This window comes from Bombina bombina, chromosome 1 (assembly GCF_027579735.1).
Source record: "Bombina bombina isolate aBomBom1 chromosome 1, aBomBom1.pri, whole genome shotgun sequence".
Lineage (NCBI taxonomy): Eukaryota > Metazoa > Chordata > Amphibia > Anura > Bombinatoridae > Bombina > Bombina bombina.
This window is the reverse complement of record NC_069499.1, coordinates 1,069,175,167-1,069,191,136: the sequence shown is the minus strand read 5'-3', so window position 1 is coordinate 1,069,191,136 and position 15,970 is coordinate 1,069,175,167. Positions and strand designations below refer to the sequence as shown.

The following is a 15,970-nucleotide window of genomic DNA, read 5'->3' as shown; positions in this document are numbered from 1 at the left end:
CTACGTCACACCCAGTCATTCGACCGAGAACCAAACGAGAAAGGAGAAACTATAGGGTGCAGTGGTGACTGGAGTATAATTTAAAAATTTAGACCTGCCTTAAAAAACAGGGCGGGCCGTGGACTGACTACACTACAGGAGAAAGGAATTTATCAGGTAAGCATAAATTATGTTTTCTCCTGTTAAGTGTAGTCAGTCCACGGGTCATCATTACTTATGGGATACCAATACCAAAGCTAAGTACACGGATGACGGGAGGGACAGGCAGGATCTCTATACAGAAGGAACCACTGCCTGAAGAACCTTTCTCCCAAAAACAGCCTCCGAAGAAGCAAAAGTGTCAAATTTGTAAAATTTGGAAAAAGTATGAAGAGAAGACCAAGTTGCAGCCTTGCAAATCTGTTCAACAGAGGCCTCGTTCTTAAAGGCCCAAGTGGAAGCCACAGCTCTAGTAGAATGAGCTGTAATCCTTTCAGGAGGTTGCTGTCCAGCAGTCTCATAGGCTAAGCGTATTATGCTACGAAGCCAAAAGGATAGAGAGGTAGCAGATGCTTTTTGACCTCTCCTCTGTCCAGAATAAACGACAAACAGGGAAGAAGTTTGTCGAAAATCTTTAGTTGCCTGTAAATAAAATTTCAGGGCACGGACTACATCTAGATTGTGCAGAAGTCGTTCCTTCTTTGAAGAAGGGTTAGGACACAATGATGGAACAACAATCTCTTGATTGATATTCTTGTTAGTGACTACCTTAGGTAAGAACCCAGGTTTAGTACGCAGAACTACCTTATCTGAATGAAAAATCAGATACGGAGAATCACAATGTAAGGCTGATAATTCAGAGACTCTACGAGCCGAGGAAATAGCCATTAAAAACAGAACTTTCCAAGATAACAGCTTGATATCAATGGAGTGAAGGGGTTCAAACGGAACACCCTGTAAAACGTTAAGAACTAAGTTTAGGCTCCACGGTGGAGCTACAGTCTTAAACACAGGCTTAATTCTAGCCAAAGCCTGAACGTCTGGAACTTCTGACAGACGTTTGTGTAGAAGGATGGACAGAGCTGAGATCTGTCCCTTTAAAGAACTTGCAGATAAACCCTTTTCTAGACCTTCTTGTAGAAAAGACAATATCCTAGGAATCCTAACCTTACTCCATGAGTAACCCTTGGATTCGCACCAGTGTAAGTATTTACGCCATATCTTATGGTAAATTTTCCTGGTAACAGGTTTCCTAGCCTGTATTAAGGTATCAATTACTGGCTCCGAAAATCCACGCTTAGATAAAATTAAGCGTTCAATTTTCATGCAGTCAGCTTCAGAGAAATTAGATTTTGATGTTTGAAAGGACCCTGAATTAGAAGGTCCTGTCTCAGAGGCAGAGACCAAGGTGGACAGGATGACATGTCCACTAGATCTGCATACCAGGTCCTGCGTGGCCACGCAGGCGCTATTAGAATCACTGATGCTTTCTCCTGTTTGATCCTGGCAATCAAACGAGGAAGCATCGGGAAGGGTGGAAACACATAAGCCATCCTGAAGGTCCAAGGTGCTGTCAAGGCATCTATCAGGACCGCTCCCGGGTCCCTGGACCTGGACCCGTAACGAGGAAGCTTGGCGTTCCGGCGAGACGCCATGAGATCCATATCTGGTTTGCCCCAACGTCGAAGTATTTGGGCAAAGACCTCCGGATGAAGTTCCCACTCCCCCGGATGAAAAGTCTGGCGACTTAGGAAATCCGCCTCCCAGTTGTCCACTCATGGGATGTGGATCGCTGACAGGTGGCAAGAGTGAGACTCTGCCCAACAAATTATCTTTGATACTTCCATCATCGCTAAGGAACTTCTTGTCCCTCCCTGATGGTTGATGTAAGCCACAGTCGTGATGTTGTCCGACTGAAACCTGATGAACCTCAGAGTTGCTAACTGAGGCCAAGCCAGAAGGGCATTGAGAACTGCTCTCAATTCCAGAATGTTTATTGGAAGGAGACTCTCCTCTTGAGTCCATGATCCCTGAGCCTTCAGGGAATTCCAGACAGCGCCCCAACCTAGTAGGCTGGCGTCTGTAGTTACAATTGTCCAGTCTGGCCTGCTGAAGGGCATCCCCCTGGACAGATGTGGCCGAGAAAGCCACCATAGAAGAGAATCTCTGGTCTCCTGATCCAGATTCAGCGTAGGGGACAAATCTGAGTAATCCCCATTCCACTGACTTAGCATGCACAATTGCAGCGGTCTGAGGTGCAGGCGTGCAAAAGGAACTATGTCCATTGCCGCTACCATTAAGCCGATTACCTCCATGCATTGAGCCACTGACGGGTGTTGAATGGAATGAAGGGCACGGCAAGCATTTAGAAGCTTTGTTAACCTGTCCTCTGTCAGGTAAATTTTCATTTCTACAGAATCTATAAGAGTCCCCAAGAAGGGAACTCTTGTGAGTGGTAAGAGAGAACTCTTCTCCTCGTTTACTTTCCACCCATGCGACCTTAGAAATGCCAGTACTAACTCTGTATGAGACTTGGCAGTTTGAAAGCTTGACGCTTGTATCAGAATGTCGTCTAGGTACGGAGCTACAGAAATTCCTCGCGGTCTTAGTACCGCCAGAAGAGAGCCCAGAACCTTTGTAAAAATTCTTGGGGCCGTAGCCAACCCGAAGGGAAGAGCTACAAACTGGTAATGCTTGTCTAGGAAGGCAAACCTTAGATACCGGTAATGTTCTCTGTGAATCGGTATGTGAAGGTAAGCATCCTTTAAATCCACTGTGGTCATGTACTGACCTCTTTGGATCATGGGTAAGATTGTCCGAATAGTTTCCATCTTGAATGATGGAACTCTTAGGAATTTGTTTAGGATCTTTAAATCCAATATTGGTCTGAAGGTTCCCTCTTTTTTGGGAACCACAAACAGATTTGAGTAAAACCCTTGTCCGTGTTCCGACCGCGGAACTAGATGGATCACTCCCATTAGTAAAAGGTCTTGTACACAGCGTAGAAACGCCTCTTTCTTTATCTGGTTTGTTGACAACCTTGAAAGGTGAAATCTCCCTTGTGGAGGAGAAGCTTTGAAGTCCAGAAGATATCCCTGAGATATGATCTCTAAAGCCCAGGGATCCTGGACATCTCTTGCCCAAGCCTGGGCGAAGAGAGAGAGTCTGCCCCCCACTAGATCCGTTACCGGATCGGGGGCCCTCACTTCATGCTGTCTTAGGGGCAGCAGCAGGTTTTCTGGCCTGCTTGTCCTTGTTCCAGGCCTGGTTAGGTTTCCAGCCTTGTCTGTAGCGAGCAACAGCTCCTTCCTGTTTTGGAGCAGAGGAAGTTGAAGCTGCTCCTGCCTTGAAGTTACGAAAGGCACGAAAATTAGACTGTCTAGCCCTGGGTTTGGCTCTGTCTTGAGGCAGGGCATGGCCTTTACCTCCCGTAATATCAGCGATAATTTCTTTCAAACCGGGCCCGAATAAAGTCTGCCCCTTGAAAGGTATATTAAGTAGTTTCGATTTAGAAGTTACATCAGCTGACCAGGATTTTAGCCACAGCGCTCTGCGTGCCTGAATGGCGAATCCGGAATTCTTAGCCGTAAGTTTAGTTAAATGTACTACGGCATCAGAAATAAATGAATTAGCTAGCTTAAGGGTTTTAAGCTTAAGTGAAATCTCATCTAATGTCGCTGAGTCAAGGGTCTCTTCCAGAGATTCAAATCAAAATGCTGCCGCAGCCGTGACAGGCGCAATGCATGCAAGGGGTTGTAATATAAAACCTTGTTGAACAAACATTTTCTTAAGGTAACCCTCTAACTTTTTATCCATTGGATCTGAGAAGGCACAGCTATCCTCCACCGGGATAGTGGTACGCTTAGCTAAAGTAGAAACTGCTCCCTCCACCTTAGGGACCGTTTGCCATAAGTCCCGTGTGGTGGCGTCTATTGGAAACATTTTTCTGAATATAGGAGGGGGTGAGAAAGGCACACCGGGTCTGTCCCACTCCTTAGAAATAATTTCAGTAAGTCTCTTAGGTATAGGAAAAACGTCAGTACTCGTCGGTACCGCAAAATATTTATCCAACCTACACATTTTCTCTGGGATTGCAACTGTGTTACAATCATTCAGAGCCGCTAACACCTCCCCTAGCAATACACGGAGGTTTTCCAGCTTAAACTTAAAATTTGAAATGTCTGAATCCAATTTATTTGGATCAGATCCGTCACCCGCAGAATGAAGCTCTCCGTCCTCATGCTCTGCCAATTGTGACGCAGTATCAGACATGGCCCTAGCATTATCAGAATACTCTGTTCTCATCCCAGAGTGATCTCGTTTACCTCTAAGTTCTGGCAATTTAGACAAAACTTCAGTCATAACATTAGCCATGTCTTGTAAAGTGATTTGTAATGGCCGCCCTGATGTACTTGGCGTTACAATATCACGCACCTCCTGAGCGGGAGATGCAGGTACTGACACGTGAGGCAAGTTAGTCGGCATAACTTCCCCCTCGTTGTCTGGTGAATGTTGCTTAACATGTACAGATTGACTTTTATTTAAAGTAGCATCAATGCAATTAGTACATAAATTTCTATTGGGCTCCACCCTGGCTTTTGAACATATTGCACAAAGAGATTCCTCTGTGTCAGACATGTTTAAACAAACTAGCAATTAGACTAGCAAGCTTGGAAATACTTTTCAACTAATTTTACAAGCAATATGTAAAAACGTTACTGTTCCTTTAAGAAGCACACAAAAAAACTGTCACAGTTGAATAACAATGAACCGGATTAGTTATAGAAACCAATTTTAGCAAAGGATTGCACTCATTAGCAATGGATGATTAACCCTTAATATCAGAAAAAAACGTATAACAATTGACAATATAAGCGTTTTTATCACAGTCAAGCACAGTCTCACAGGTCTGCTGTGAGTGATTACCTCCCTCAAAACTAGTTTTGAAGACCCCTGAGCTCTGTGGAGACGTCCTGGATCATGCAGGGAGAAAAAGACAGACTGTGACTGAATTTCTGATGCGTAGTAAAAGCGCCAAAATAGGCCCCTCCCACTCACACTACAACAGTGAGGGAAGCTCAGTAAACTGTTTTAATTTAAAACAAACGACAGCCATGTGGAAAATAAAGCCCAAAACAATTTTCACCAAGTACATCAGAGAATTAAACGATTTAACATGCCAGTAAACGTTTAAAATCTAATATATGAAATGTCATTAAAAACATAATTTATGCTTACCTGATAAATTCCTTTCTTCTGTAGTGTGATCAGTCCACGGGTCATCATTACTTGTGGGATATTAACTGCTCCCCTACAGGAAGTGCAAGAGGATTCACCCAGCAGAGTTGCTATATAGCTCCTCCCCTCTACGTCACCTCCAGTCATTCGACCAAGGACCAACGAGAAAGGAGAAGCCAAGGGTGTAGTGGTGACTGGAGTATAATTTAAAAAATATTTACCTGCCTTAAAAAACAGGGCGGGCCGTGGACTGATCACACTACAGAAGAAAGGAATTTATCAGGTAAGCATAAATTATGTTTTCTTCTGTTAAGTGTGATCAGTCCACGGGTCATCATTACTTCTGGGATACCAATACCAAAGCAAAAGTACACGGATGACGGGAGGGATAGGCAGGCTCTTTATACAGAAGGAACCACTGCCTGAAGAACCTTTCTCCCAAAAATAGCCTCCGAGGAAGCAAAAGTGTCAAATTTGTAAAATTTGGAAAAAGTATGAAGCGAAGACCAAGTTGCAGCCTTGCAAATCTGTTCAACAGAGGCCTCATTCTTAAAGGCCCAAGTGGAAGCCACAGCTCTAGTGGAATGAGCTGTAATTCTTTCAGGAGGCTGCTGTCCAGCAGTCTCATAAGCTAAACGAATTATGCTACGAAGCCAAAAAGAGAGAGAGGTAGCAGAAGCTTTTTGACCTCTCCTCTGACCAGAGTAAACGACAAACAGGGAAGACGTTTGTCGAAAATCTTTAGTTGCCTGTAAATAAAATTTAAGGGCACAAACTACATCCAGATTGTGCAAAAGACGTTCCTTCCTCGAAGAAGGATTTGGGCACAAGGATGGAACAACAATCTCCTGATTTATATTCCTGTTAGTGACTACCTTAGGTAAGAACCCAGGCTTAGTACGCAGAACTACCTTATCCGAGTGAAAAATCAAATAAGGAGAATCACAATGTAAGGCTGATAACTCAGAGACTCTTCGAGCCGAGGAAATAGCCATTAAAAATAGAACTTTCCAAGATAACTTTATATCAATGGAATGAAGGGGTTCAAACGGAACACCCTGTAAAACGTTAAGAACAAGGTTTAAACTCCATGGTGGAGCCACAGCTTTAAACACAGGTTTAATCCTGGCCAAAGCCTGACAAAAAGCCTGAACGTCTGGAACTTCTGACAGACGCTTGTGTAACAGAATGGACAGAGCTGAGATCTGTCCCTTTAAGGAACTAGCGGATAACCCCTTTTCTAAACCTTCTTGTAGAAAAGACAATATCCTAGGAATCCTAACCTTACTCCAAGAGTAACCTTTGGATTCGCACCAATATAGGTATTTACGCCATATTTTATGGTAAATCTTTCTGGTAACAGGCTTCCTAGCCTGTATTAAGGTATCAATAACTGACTCAGAAAAACCACGCTTTGATAAGATCAAGCGTTCAATTTCCAAGCAGTCAGCTTCAGAGAAGTTAGATTTTGATGTTTGAAAGGACCCTGAATCAGAAGGTCCTGTTTCAGAGGTAACGACCAAGGTGGACAGAATGACATGTCCACCAGATCTGTATACCAAGTCCTGCGTGGCCATGCAGGCGCTATTAGAATCACTGATGCTTTCTCCTGTTTGATTCTGGCAATCAATCGAGGAAGCATCGGGAAAGGTGGAAACACATGAGCCATCCTGAAGGTCCATGGTGCTGTCAAGGCATCTATCAGGACCGCTCCCGGATCCCTGGATCTGGACCCGTAGCGCGGAAGCTTGGCGTTCTGTCGAGACGCCATGAGATCTATCTCTGGTTTGCCCCAACGTCGAAGTATTTGGGCAAAGACCTCTGGATGAAGTTCCCACTCCCCCGGATGAAAAGTCTGACGACTTAAGAAATCCGCCTCCCAGTTCTCCACTCCCGGGATGTGGATTGCAGACAGGTGGCAAGAGTGAGACTCTGCCCAGCGAATTATCTTCGATATTTCCATCATTGCTAGGGAGCTTCTTGTCCCTCCCTGATGGTTGATATAAGCTACAGTCGTGATGTTATCCGACTGGAACCTGATGAACCCCCGAGTTGCTAACTGGGGCCAAGCCAGAAGAGCATTGAGGACTGCTCTCAATTCCAGAATGTTTATTGGAAGAAGACTCTCCTCCTGATTCCATAGTCCCTGAGCCTTCAGAGAATTCCAGACAGCGCCCCAACCTAGTAGGCTGGCGTCTGTTGTTACAATTGACCAGTCTGGCCTGCTGAATGGCATTCCCCTGGACAGATGTGGCCGATAAAGCCACCATAGAAGAGAATTTCTGGTCTCTTGAATGGAATGAAGGACACGGCATGCACTTTGAAGTTTTGTTAACCTGTCCTCTGTCAGGTAAATCTTCATTTCTACAGAATCTATCAGAGTCCCCAGGAAGGGAACTCTTGTGAGTGGAAAGAGAGAACTTTTCTCTTCGTTCACTTTCCATCCATGCGACCTTAGAAATGCCAGTACTATCTCTGTATGAGATTTGGCAGTTTGAAAGCTTGAAGCTTGTATCAGTATGTCGTCTAAGTACGGAGCTACTGAAATTCCTCGCGGTCTTAGTACCGCCAGAAGAGTGCCCAGAACCTTTGTGAAGATTCTTGGAGCCGTAGCCAGTCCGAATGGAAGAGCTACAAACTGGTAATGCCTGTCTAAAAAGGCAAACCTTAGATACCGGTAATGACTTCTGTGAATCGGTATGTGAAGGTAAGCATCCTTTAAATCCACTGTGGTCAAGTACTGACCCTCTTGGATCATGGGCAAAATTGTTCGAATAGTTTCCATCTTGAACGATGGAACTCTTAGGAATTTGTTTAGGATCTTTAAATCCAAGATTGGCCTGAAGGTTCCCTCTTTTTTGGGAACTACAAACAGATTTGAGTAAAACCCTTGTCCTTGTTCCAACCGCGGAACTGGATGGATCACTCCCATTAATAAAAGATCTTGTACGCAGCGTAGAAACGCTTCCTTCTTTGTTAGGTTTGTTGACAACCTTGACAGATGAAATCTCCCTCTTGGGGGAGAGGATTTGAAGTCCAGAAGGTATCCCTGAGATATGATCTCTAACGCCCAGGGATCCTGAACATCTCTTGCCCAAGCCTGGGCGAAGAGGGAAAGTCTGCCCCCCACTAGATCCGGTCCCGGATCGGGGGCCCTCAATTCATGCTGTCTTAGGGGCAGCAGCAGGTTTTCTGGCCTGTTTGCCCCTGTTCCAGGACTGGTTAGGTTTCCAGCCTTGTCTGTAGCGAGCAACAGCTCCTTCCTGTTTTGGTGCAGAGGAAGTTGATGCTGCTCCTGCTTTGAAATTACGAAAGGAACGAAAATTGGACTGTCTAGCCTTGGCTTTGGCCTTGTCCTGAGGCAGGGCATGACCTTTACCTCCTGTAATGTCATCAATAATCTCTTTCAAGCCGGGCCCGAATAAGGTCTGCCCTTTGAAAGGAATATTAAGCAATTTAGATTTAGACGTAACATCAGCTGACCAGGATTTTAGCCACAGAGCTCTGCGTGCCTGAATGGCGAATCCTGAATTTTTAGCCGCAAGTTTAGTTAAATGTACTACGGCATCTGAAATAAATGAATTAGCTAACTTAAGGAATTTAAGTTTGTGTGTGATGTCATCTAGTGTGGATGATTGAAGTGTCTCTTCCAGAGACTCAAACCAAAATGCTGCTGCAGCCGTGACAGGCGCAATACATGCAAGAGGTTGCAATATAAACCCTTGTTGAACAAACATTTTCTTAAGGTAACCCTCTAATTTTTTATCCATTGGATCTGAAAAAGCACAGCTATCCTCCACTGGGATAGTGGTACGCTTAGCTAAAGTAGAAACTGCTCCCTCCACCTTAGGGACCATTTGCCATAAGTCCCGTGTGGCGGCGTCTATTGGAAACATTTTTCTGAATATAGGAGGGGGTGAGAAAGGCACACCGGGTCTATCCCACTCCTTAGTAACAATGTCAGTAAGTCTCTTAGGTATAGGAAAAACGTCAGTACTCGTCGGTACCGCAAAATATTTATCCAACCTACACATTTTTTCTGGGATTGCAACTGTGTTACAATCATTCAGAGCCGCTAATACCTCCCCTAGTAACACACGGAGGTTCTCAAGCTTAAATTTAAAATTTGAAATGTCTGAGTCCAGTTTATTTGGATCAGAACCGTCACCCACAGAATGAAGCTCTCCGTCTTCATGTTCTGCAAACTGTGACGCAGTATCAGACATGGCCCTTGCATTATCAGCGCACTCTGTTCTCATCCCAGAGTGATCACGTTTACCTCTTAGTTCTGGTAGTTTAGCCAAAACTTCAGTCATAACAGTAGCCATATCTTGTAATGTGATTTGTAATGGCCGCCCAGATGCACTCGGCGCTACAATATCACGCACCTCCTGAGCGGGAGATGCAGGTACTGACACGTGAGGCGAGTTAGTCGGCATAACTTTCCCCTCGTTGTTTGGTGAAATATGTTCAATTTGTACAGATTGACTATTTTTTAAAGTAGCATCAATACATTTAGTTCATAAATTTCTATTGGGCTCCACTTTGGCATTAACACATATAGCACAGATATCTTCCTCTGAATCAGACATGTTTAACACACTAGCAAATAAACAGCAACTTGGAAATACTTTTCAAAGTAATTTACAAATAATATGAAAACGAACTGTGCCTTTAAGAAGCACAGAAAAATATTATAACAGATAAAATAATTAAGTTATAGCATCAATCTTTGTCAGAATATACAGTTTTAGCAAAGGATTGTTCCCCTCAGCAAATGATAACTAACCCAGGCAGCAGAAAAAAAAATACACAAATAAACGTTTTTTATATCACAGTCAATACAATCAGCACAGCTCTGCTGTATGATTACTTCCCTCAAAAAAGACTCTTGAGATCCCTGAACTCTGTAGAGATGAACCGGATCATGCAGGAAGAAAATGAACCTCTGACTGAGTTTTTCTGATGCATAGTGAAAGCACCAAAATGGCCCCTCCCCCACACACATAACAGTGAGAGAGATCAGTGAACTGCTCTAATTTAAATCAAAACTATTGCCAAGTGGAAAAAAAGTGCCCAAAACATTTTTTCACCCAGTACCTGAGAGAAAAAAACGTTTTTACATGCCAGCAAAAAAACATTTTACCTCAATAATTAATTGTCATTTAAAACCTATTGCAAGTCCCTGCAAAATAGGTTAAGACTATGTATACAGTTTAAAAGCCAGAGAAGTACCATTTCCCAGAAAACTGAAGTGTAAAATATACATACATGACAGCCTGATATCAGCTACATCTACTGCATTCAAGGCTGAGTTTACATTATAACGGTATGGCAGGATTTTCTCATCAATTCCATGTCAGAAAATAATAAACTGCTACATACCTCTTTGCAGATTAATCTGCCTGCTGTCCCCTGATCTGAAGTTTACCTCACTCCTCAGATGGCCGAGAAACAGCAATATGATCTTAACTACTCCGGCTAAAATCATAGAAAAACTCAGGTAGATTCTTCTTCAAATTCTACCAGAGAAGGAATAACACACTCCGGTGCTATTATAAAATAACAAACTTTTGATTGAAGATATAAAAACTAAATATATCACCATAGTCCTCTCACACATCCTATCTAGTCGTTGGGTGCAAGAGAATGACTGGAGGTGACGTAGAGGGGAGGAGCTATATAGCAACTCTGCTGGGTGAATCCTCTTGCACTTCCTGTAGGGGAGCAGTTAATATCCCACAAGTAATGATGACCCGTGGACTGATCACACTTAACAGAAGAAAAGCCTGCTGCTAGTCGCTCACACTGCAAGTTAGGCTAAAAGTTATATGCATACAGTATTTTCTCAGTGAAGTGCCATTCCCCAGAAATACTTAAGTGTAAAACATACATACATATCAGCCTGATACCAGTTGCTACTACTGCATTTAAGGCTGTACTTACATTATATCGGTATTAGCAGTATTTTCTCAGTCAATTCCATTCCTTAGAAAATAATATACTGCAACATACCTCTTTGCAGGTGAACCTGCCCGCTGTCCCCTGATCTGAAGTTACCTTACTCCTCAGAATGGCCGAGAACAGCAAACGGATCTTAGTTACCTCCGCTAAGATCATATACAAAAACTCAGGTAGATTCTTCTTCAAATTCTGCCTGAGAAGGATACAACACACTCCGGTGCCGTTTTAAAATAACAAACTTTTGATTGAAGATATAAAAAACTAAGTTTAATCACCACAGTCCTCTCACACATCCTATCTATTAGTTGGGTGCAAGAGAATGACTGGGTGTGACGTAGAGGGGAGGAGCTATATAGCAGCTCTGCTTGGGTGATCCTCTTGCACTTCCTGTTGGGGAGGAGTTAATATCCCATAAGTAATGATGACCCGTGGACTGACTACACTTAACAGGAGAAAAGAAGTTTGAAAAGGACCGAAAATTTTTATTAGAAGGCACAATGTCAGACAAAGCCTTTAAAATAGAATCAGAAAAATATTTCTTATAAATCTTCTAAATATTTCTTGTACATAAGATGTAAAAAGAATGGCAATATATAAAGCATAAATACTAATGGATTCTGCATGTAAAAGTTTATCATGATAACTTATTACAAACCATAGCTAAAGATAAACATTCATAACATTTAAAATAAATGAACTTAGCTTTGGTAGGACTGAACTCAGTCAACAGGAATCCTCTTAGATTGTTTTGAAACAGGAACAGTGAAATCTTGCAATATGTAATAGAAAAAAACAATATTTAAAGCAAAATTATCAAATTCCTTAAATGACAGTTTCAGGAATGGGAAAAGAATGCAAAATAATAAGCTTCTAGAAACCAGAAGCAATAAAAAAGTGAGGTTTAAATAATGTGAGGAAAAAAAGTGAAACAAAAAATATGCCCACATTTTTTGGCGCCAAATATGACGCCCACATTATTGGCGCCAAATATGACGCCCACATTATTGGCGCTAAATACAACGCCCATATATTTGGCGCCAAGTATGACGCCACATCCTCTGACGCCAGAACCGACGCCCATATTTTTTGGCTCAAAAAAATGTCTAAATACACATGCATCAAAAATGACGTTTTAACAGAATACAACTTCCGGCGTCAAACTACGGCGCCGGAAATGACGAAATTTTTGGGCCAAAAAAGTCCGCGCCAAGAATGACGCAATAAAAAGAAACATTTTCTGCCCCCGCGAGCCTAACATCACACAGGGAAAAATGATCATTTGAAAATTTTCAAGGTAAAGAAAAATAAATTGAATTAAAATGCATTATCCCAAATAATGAAACTGACAGTCTGGATTTTAAAGGAATACTGATTATCCTGAATCATGGCAAATATAAGTTTAAAGACATATATTTAGAACTTTACATAGAAAGTGCCCAACCATAGCTTAGAGTGTCATAATAAAATAAGACTTACTTAACCTAAGACACTCATCTACATATAGTAGACAGCCAAACCAGTACTGAAACGAGAATCAGTAGAGGTAATGGTATATAAGAGTATATCGTCGATCTGAAAAGGGAGGTAAGAGATGAATCTCTACGACCGATAACAGAGAACCTATGAAATAGATCCCGTAGAAGGAGACCATTGAATTCAAATAGGCAATACTCTCTTCACATCCCTCTGACATTCACTGCACTCTGAGAGGAAAACCGGGCTCCAGCCTGCTGCGAAGCGCATATCAACGTAGAATCTAGCACAAACTTACTTCACCACCTCCATGGGAGGCAAAGTTTGTAAAACTGAATTGTGGGTGTGGTGAGGGGTGTATTTATAGGCATTTTAAGGTTTGGGAAACTTTGCCCCTCCTGGTAGGAATGTATATCCCATACGTCACTAGCTCATGGACTCTTGCTAATTACATGAAAGAAATATATATATATATATATATATATATATATATATATATATATATATATATATATATATATATATATATATATATATATATATATATATATATATATATTGCAGCAATAGATAGATGTGTGTGTATGTGTCTATGAGAGTGTTTTGCAAGTCCTGGTAAACATTTACTTTAGATATATCATGAAAAAAAATACACATTACACGCTGTAAAAGTGGCCTAAAACTGGGGGCAGCATAAAACCTAAATACACCACTGGCCTCAACTCAGTCTGAGAACCCCTCTCAATGAAGACATCATCTGCACATCACCATTCTTCACCTTCCTCCAACGGAAGAAAAGATAAGACTAAGTAACATAGAAGTGAAAGGTGTTATAAAAAACTCTTGGGGTTTGGTGATCTTTGACTCCTCCTAGTGGCAGGGAAGGTAATTCCCAGGAGTAATAGATCATGGACCACCTATATGAAAGAAAAAGTATTTAAAAATAATTGAGTGGCATGAATTTTTTAAGAATCATAATCTTGATTATGTAGTATCACCATGTGTAATAATTAGGGAAACCCACGTTTTATCGAGGGACTGCGTTCTTGAATATTCAAAACATGAGATACATGTGAAATGACATCATATTGTTTATGTGAGATATTTTAATTTAACTAAGCAATGTCGAATATGCCCACTAAAAAAACAAAAAAACTTAAACTTAACTAGACACCTTGTTCAACAAAACATTATCCAAGTTTTATTTGTCTTACAAAATCAAATCAAATAAATCAAATTATTTTTCAGAGAATCAAGAAAAATATTAGCAGAGTATAACACACATGCAAAAGTAAAAGTGGTCACAAAGAATCATTGTGGGCTTCTAAAACCAACAAACCATGGGAACCTTTAAACAAGTAACCACCTCCAAATGAATAATACAGTAGTGTGTTTAGTCAATGCCAAAACAGACCTATCTACTTTTGGAAAGATTTAGAAATAATAACGAAAAAGCAAAAAAATCAAGTTTCAAAATGGTCAGATTCCCAGGTATATCATCTAATATTTTAATGTAATGATATGTCTACTTAATCTTTATTTAGACCAAATATAACAAGGGTGCCAAATTAGCCACAGCACTGATTTTTGGGACACATATATATTCAACTATGATTCTGGCTTAAAACACGCATCCCTGCTTATATGAAATCAAATTAGTTTATTAATTTTTTACCTTAAATGAGCATTGTATTACCATACTAATGAAGTTATTACCCTCTTCCCTCTACTAGTCATGGTTGTCACAATGTTGAAATATAGCTTCGCTACATTCCAGTGCTGATATGTATGCAGTAACTATCCTTCAGATACCTGTAGTGAAACCTATGTTCCAAAATGGTAGCACTCATAATTACAGTAAGGTGCATGAAATGTATTTAGTATTTAATGCCTCTTTAATGAAAAAGATTTTAAAAGTCTATCAAAGTATTCAAATAACAGGCATTTTGTGCCTACACCTCACATCTGCATTTACAATGTACATTTAATAAACAAAAACAAATGTAAAATTATTTTCATATAATTTTTCAACCACTAGTCCTATATGCAAACATTTGCCCTCAAGTGTCTCTTTGGCTTCATTCTGGCACCAAAGAGCATACACAAATTATAAAAGTTATGTAGCTAACATGCCCATATTAAATAATATTAAATTTGGTTTCCTGTAAGGTCATGTGAACATCATTCATGACATTGACCGTCAATTGCCTACTTGGGAGAAGCAAGCCACAACAGATCTCTTCCTCTCTTGGGAATTCTTCATAATGACTGCTTGATAAATGGAGACCATTGTATTTCATTTACTACCCACGGAAAAGATATACATTGTACTTTTTCAAATCCAAAAGAAAATTCAAGGGTTGCACCTAAAAGGTCTTACCTTGCCTAAAAAGAATATCCCACCTCCTACGATGAAAGCTGAAATAGCTGTACCAAATACAGCAAAAAGGGTGATTGACCCTATGTTTTGAAAGAAATTTCCCTGAAGAAGAGAGAAAATAAGAGTCTAAGTTAAAAAAATAAAATAAACTATGTTATAAACCATTAAATTAAATGAACATGTGAACAGTTTTCATTGTGAGTAATACCCGGTGTTGTCCCTAAGGTATTTTGAATGGGTACACCACCCGGCTGATTTTATGACCACTCGTCCAAAAATAAGCTAATATTAAAATGTTTCAATGGATATTGGTTAATTATTATTAAATAAATTTATGTTAAATTATGCAATTAGTGCTTTGGAAAGTATTACACTGCCCCACCCAGCTACTTTATAATGCCATACCAGTTGGCAACAGTTTCTAAGAAGATCACTGAATAGCTACATAAAAGCAATTTTAAAGATATCTGTTTGTAAGTTTATCAGAAAAACAAAATATACTTTAGTTCAAGGCAAGGATGATGACAATGAAAAACTAGTCATAAAATATTGAAAATTATTCAAACAATATTCTATTGTTGTTTTTTTAATTCAATGCTAAGTATTCCAGAAAGTACTTTGATGTTCTAATAAAATGTAGTTAAAGTGATGCTAAATCCTAGTGTTTCAAAAATGTTAGGATTTACCATTACTAAAAAAAACATCATTTATGCTTACCCGATAAATGTATTTATTTACAGATATGGTGAGTCGACGCATTCATCAATTACTAGTGGGAATATCTCTCCTGACCAGCAGGAGGCGGCAAAGCGCACCACAACAAAAACTGTTAAATACCACTCCCCTTACCCACAATCCCAAGTCATTCGACAAAAAGGAAAGGAGAAAGGAAGTAATATAAGGTGCAGAGGTGCCTGATGTTTATAGAAAAATAGA

At 40.7% G+C, this 15,970-nt stretch overlaps 1 protein-coding gene across 1 annotated transcript in view; it reads right to left on the bottom strand.

The window, feature by feature from the left end:
* Nucleotides 1-15,970, bottom strand: part of SLC9A8 (solute carrier family 9 member A8) — a gene marked incomplete in the record, with an annotated part of 719,342 nt that overhangs the window by 385,815 nt on the left and 317,557 nt on the right. The window contains 1 exon segment of the mRNA XM_053691852.1: nucleotides 15,035-15,136. Coding sequence (XP_053547827.1) covers nucleotides 15,035-15,136 — 102 coding nt within the window.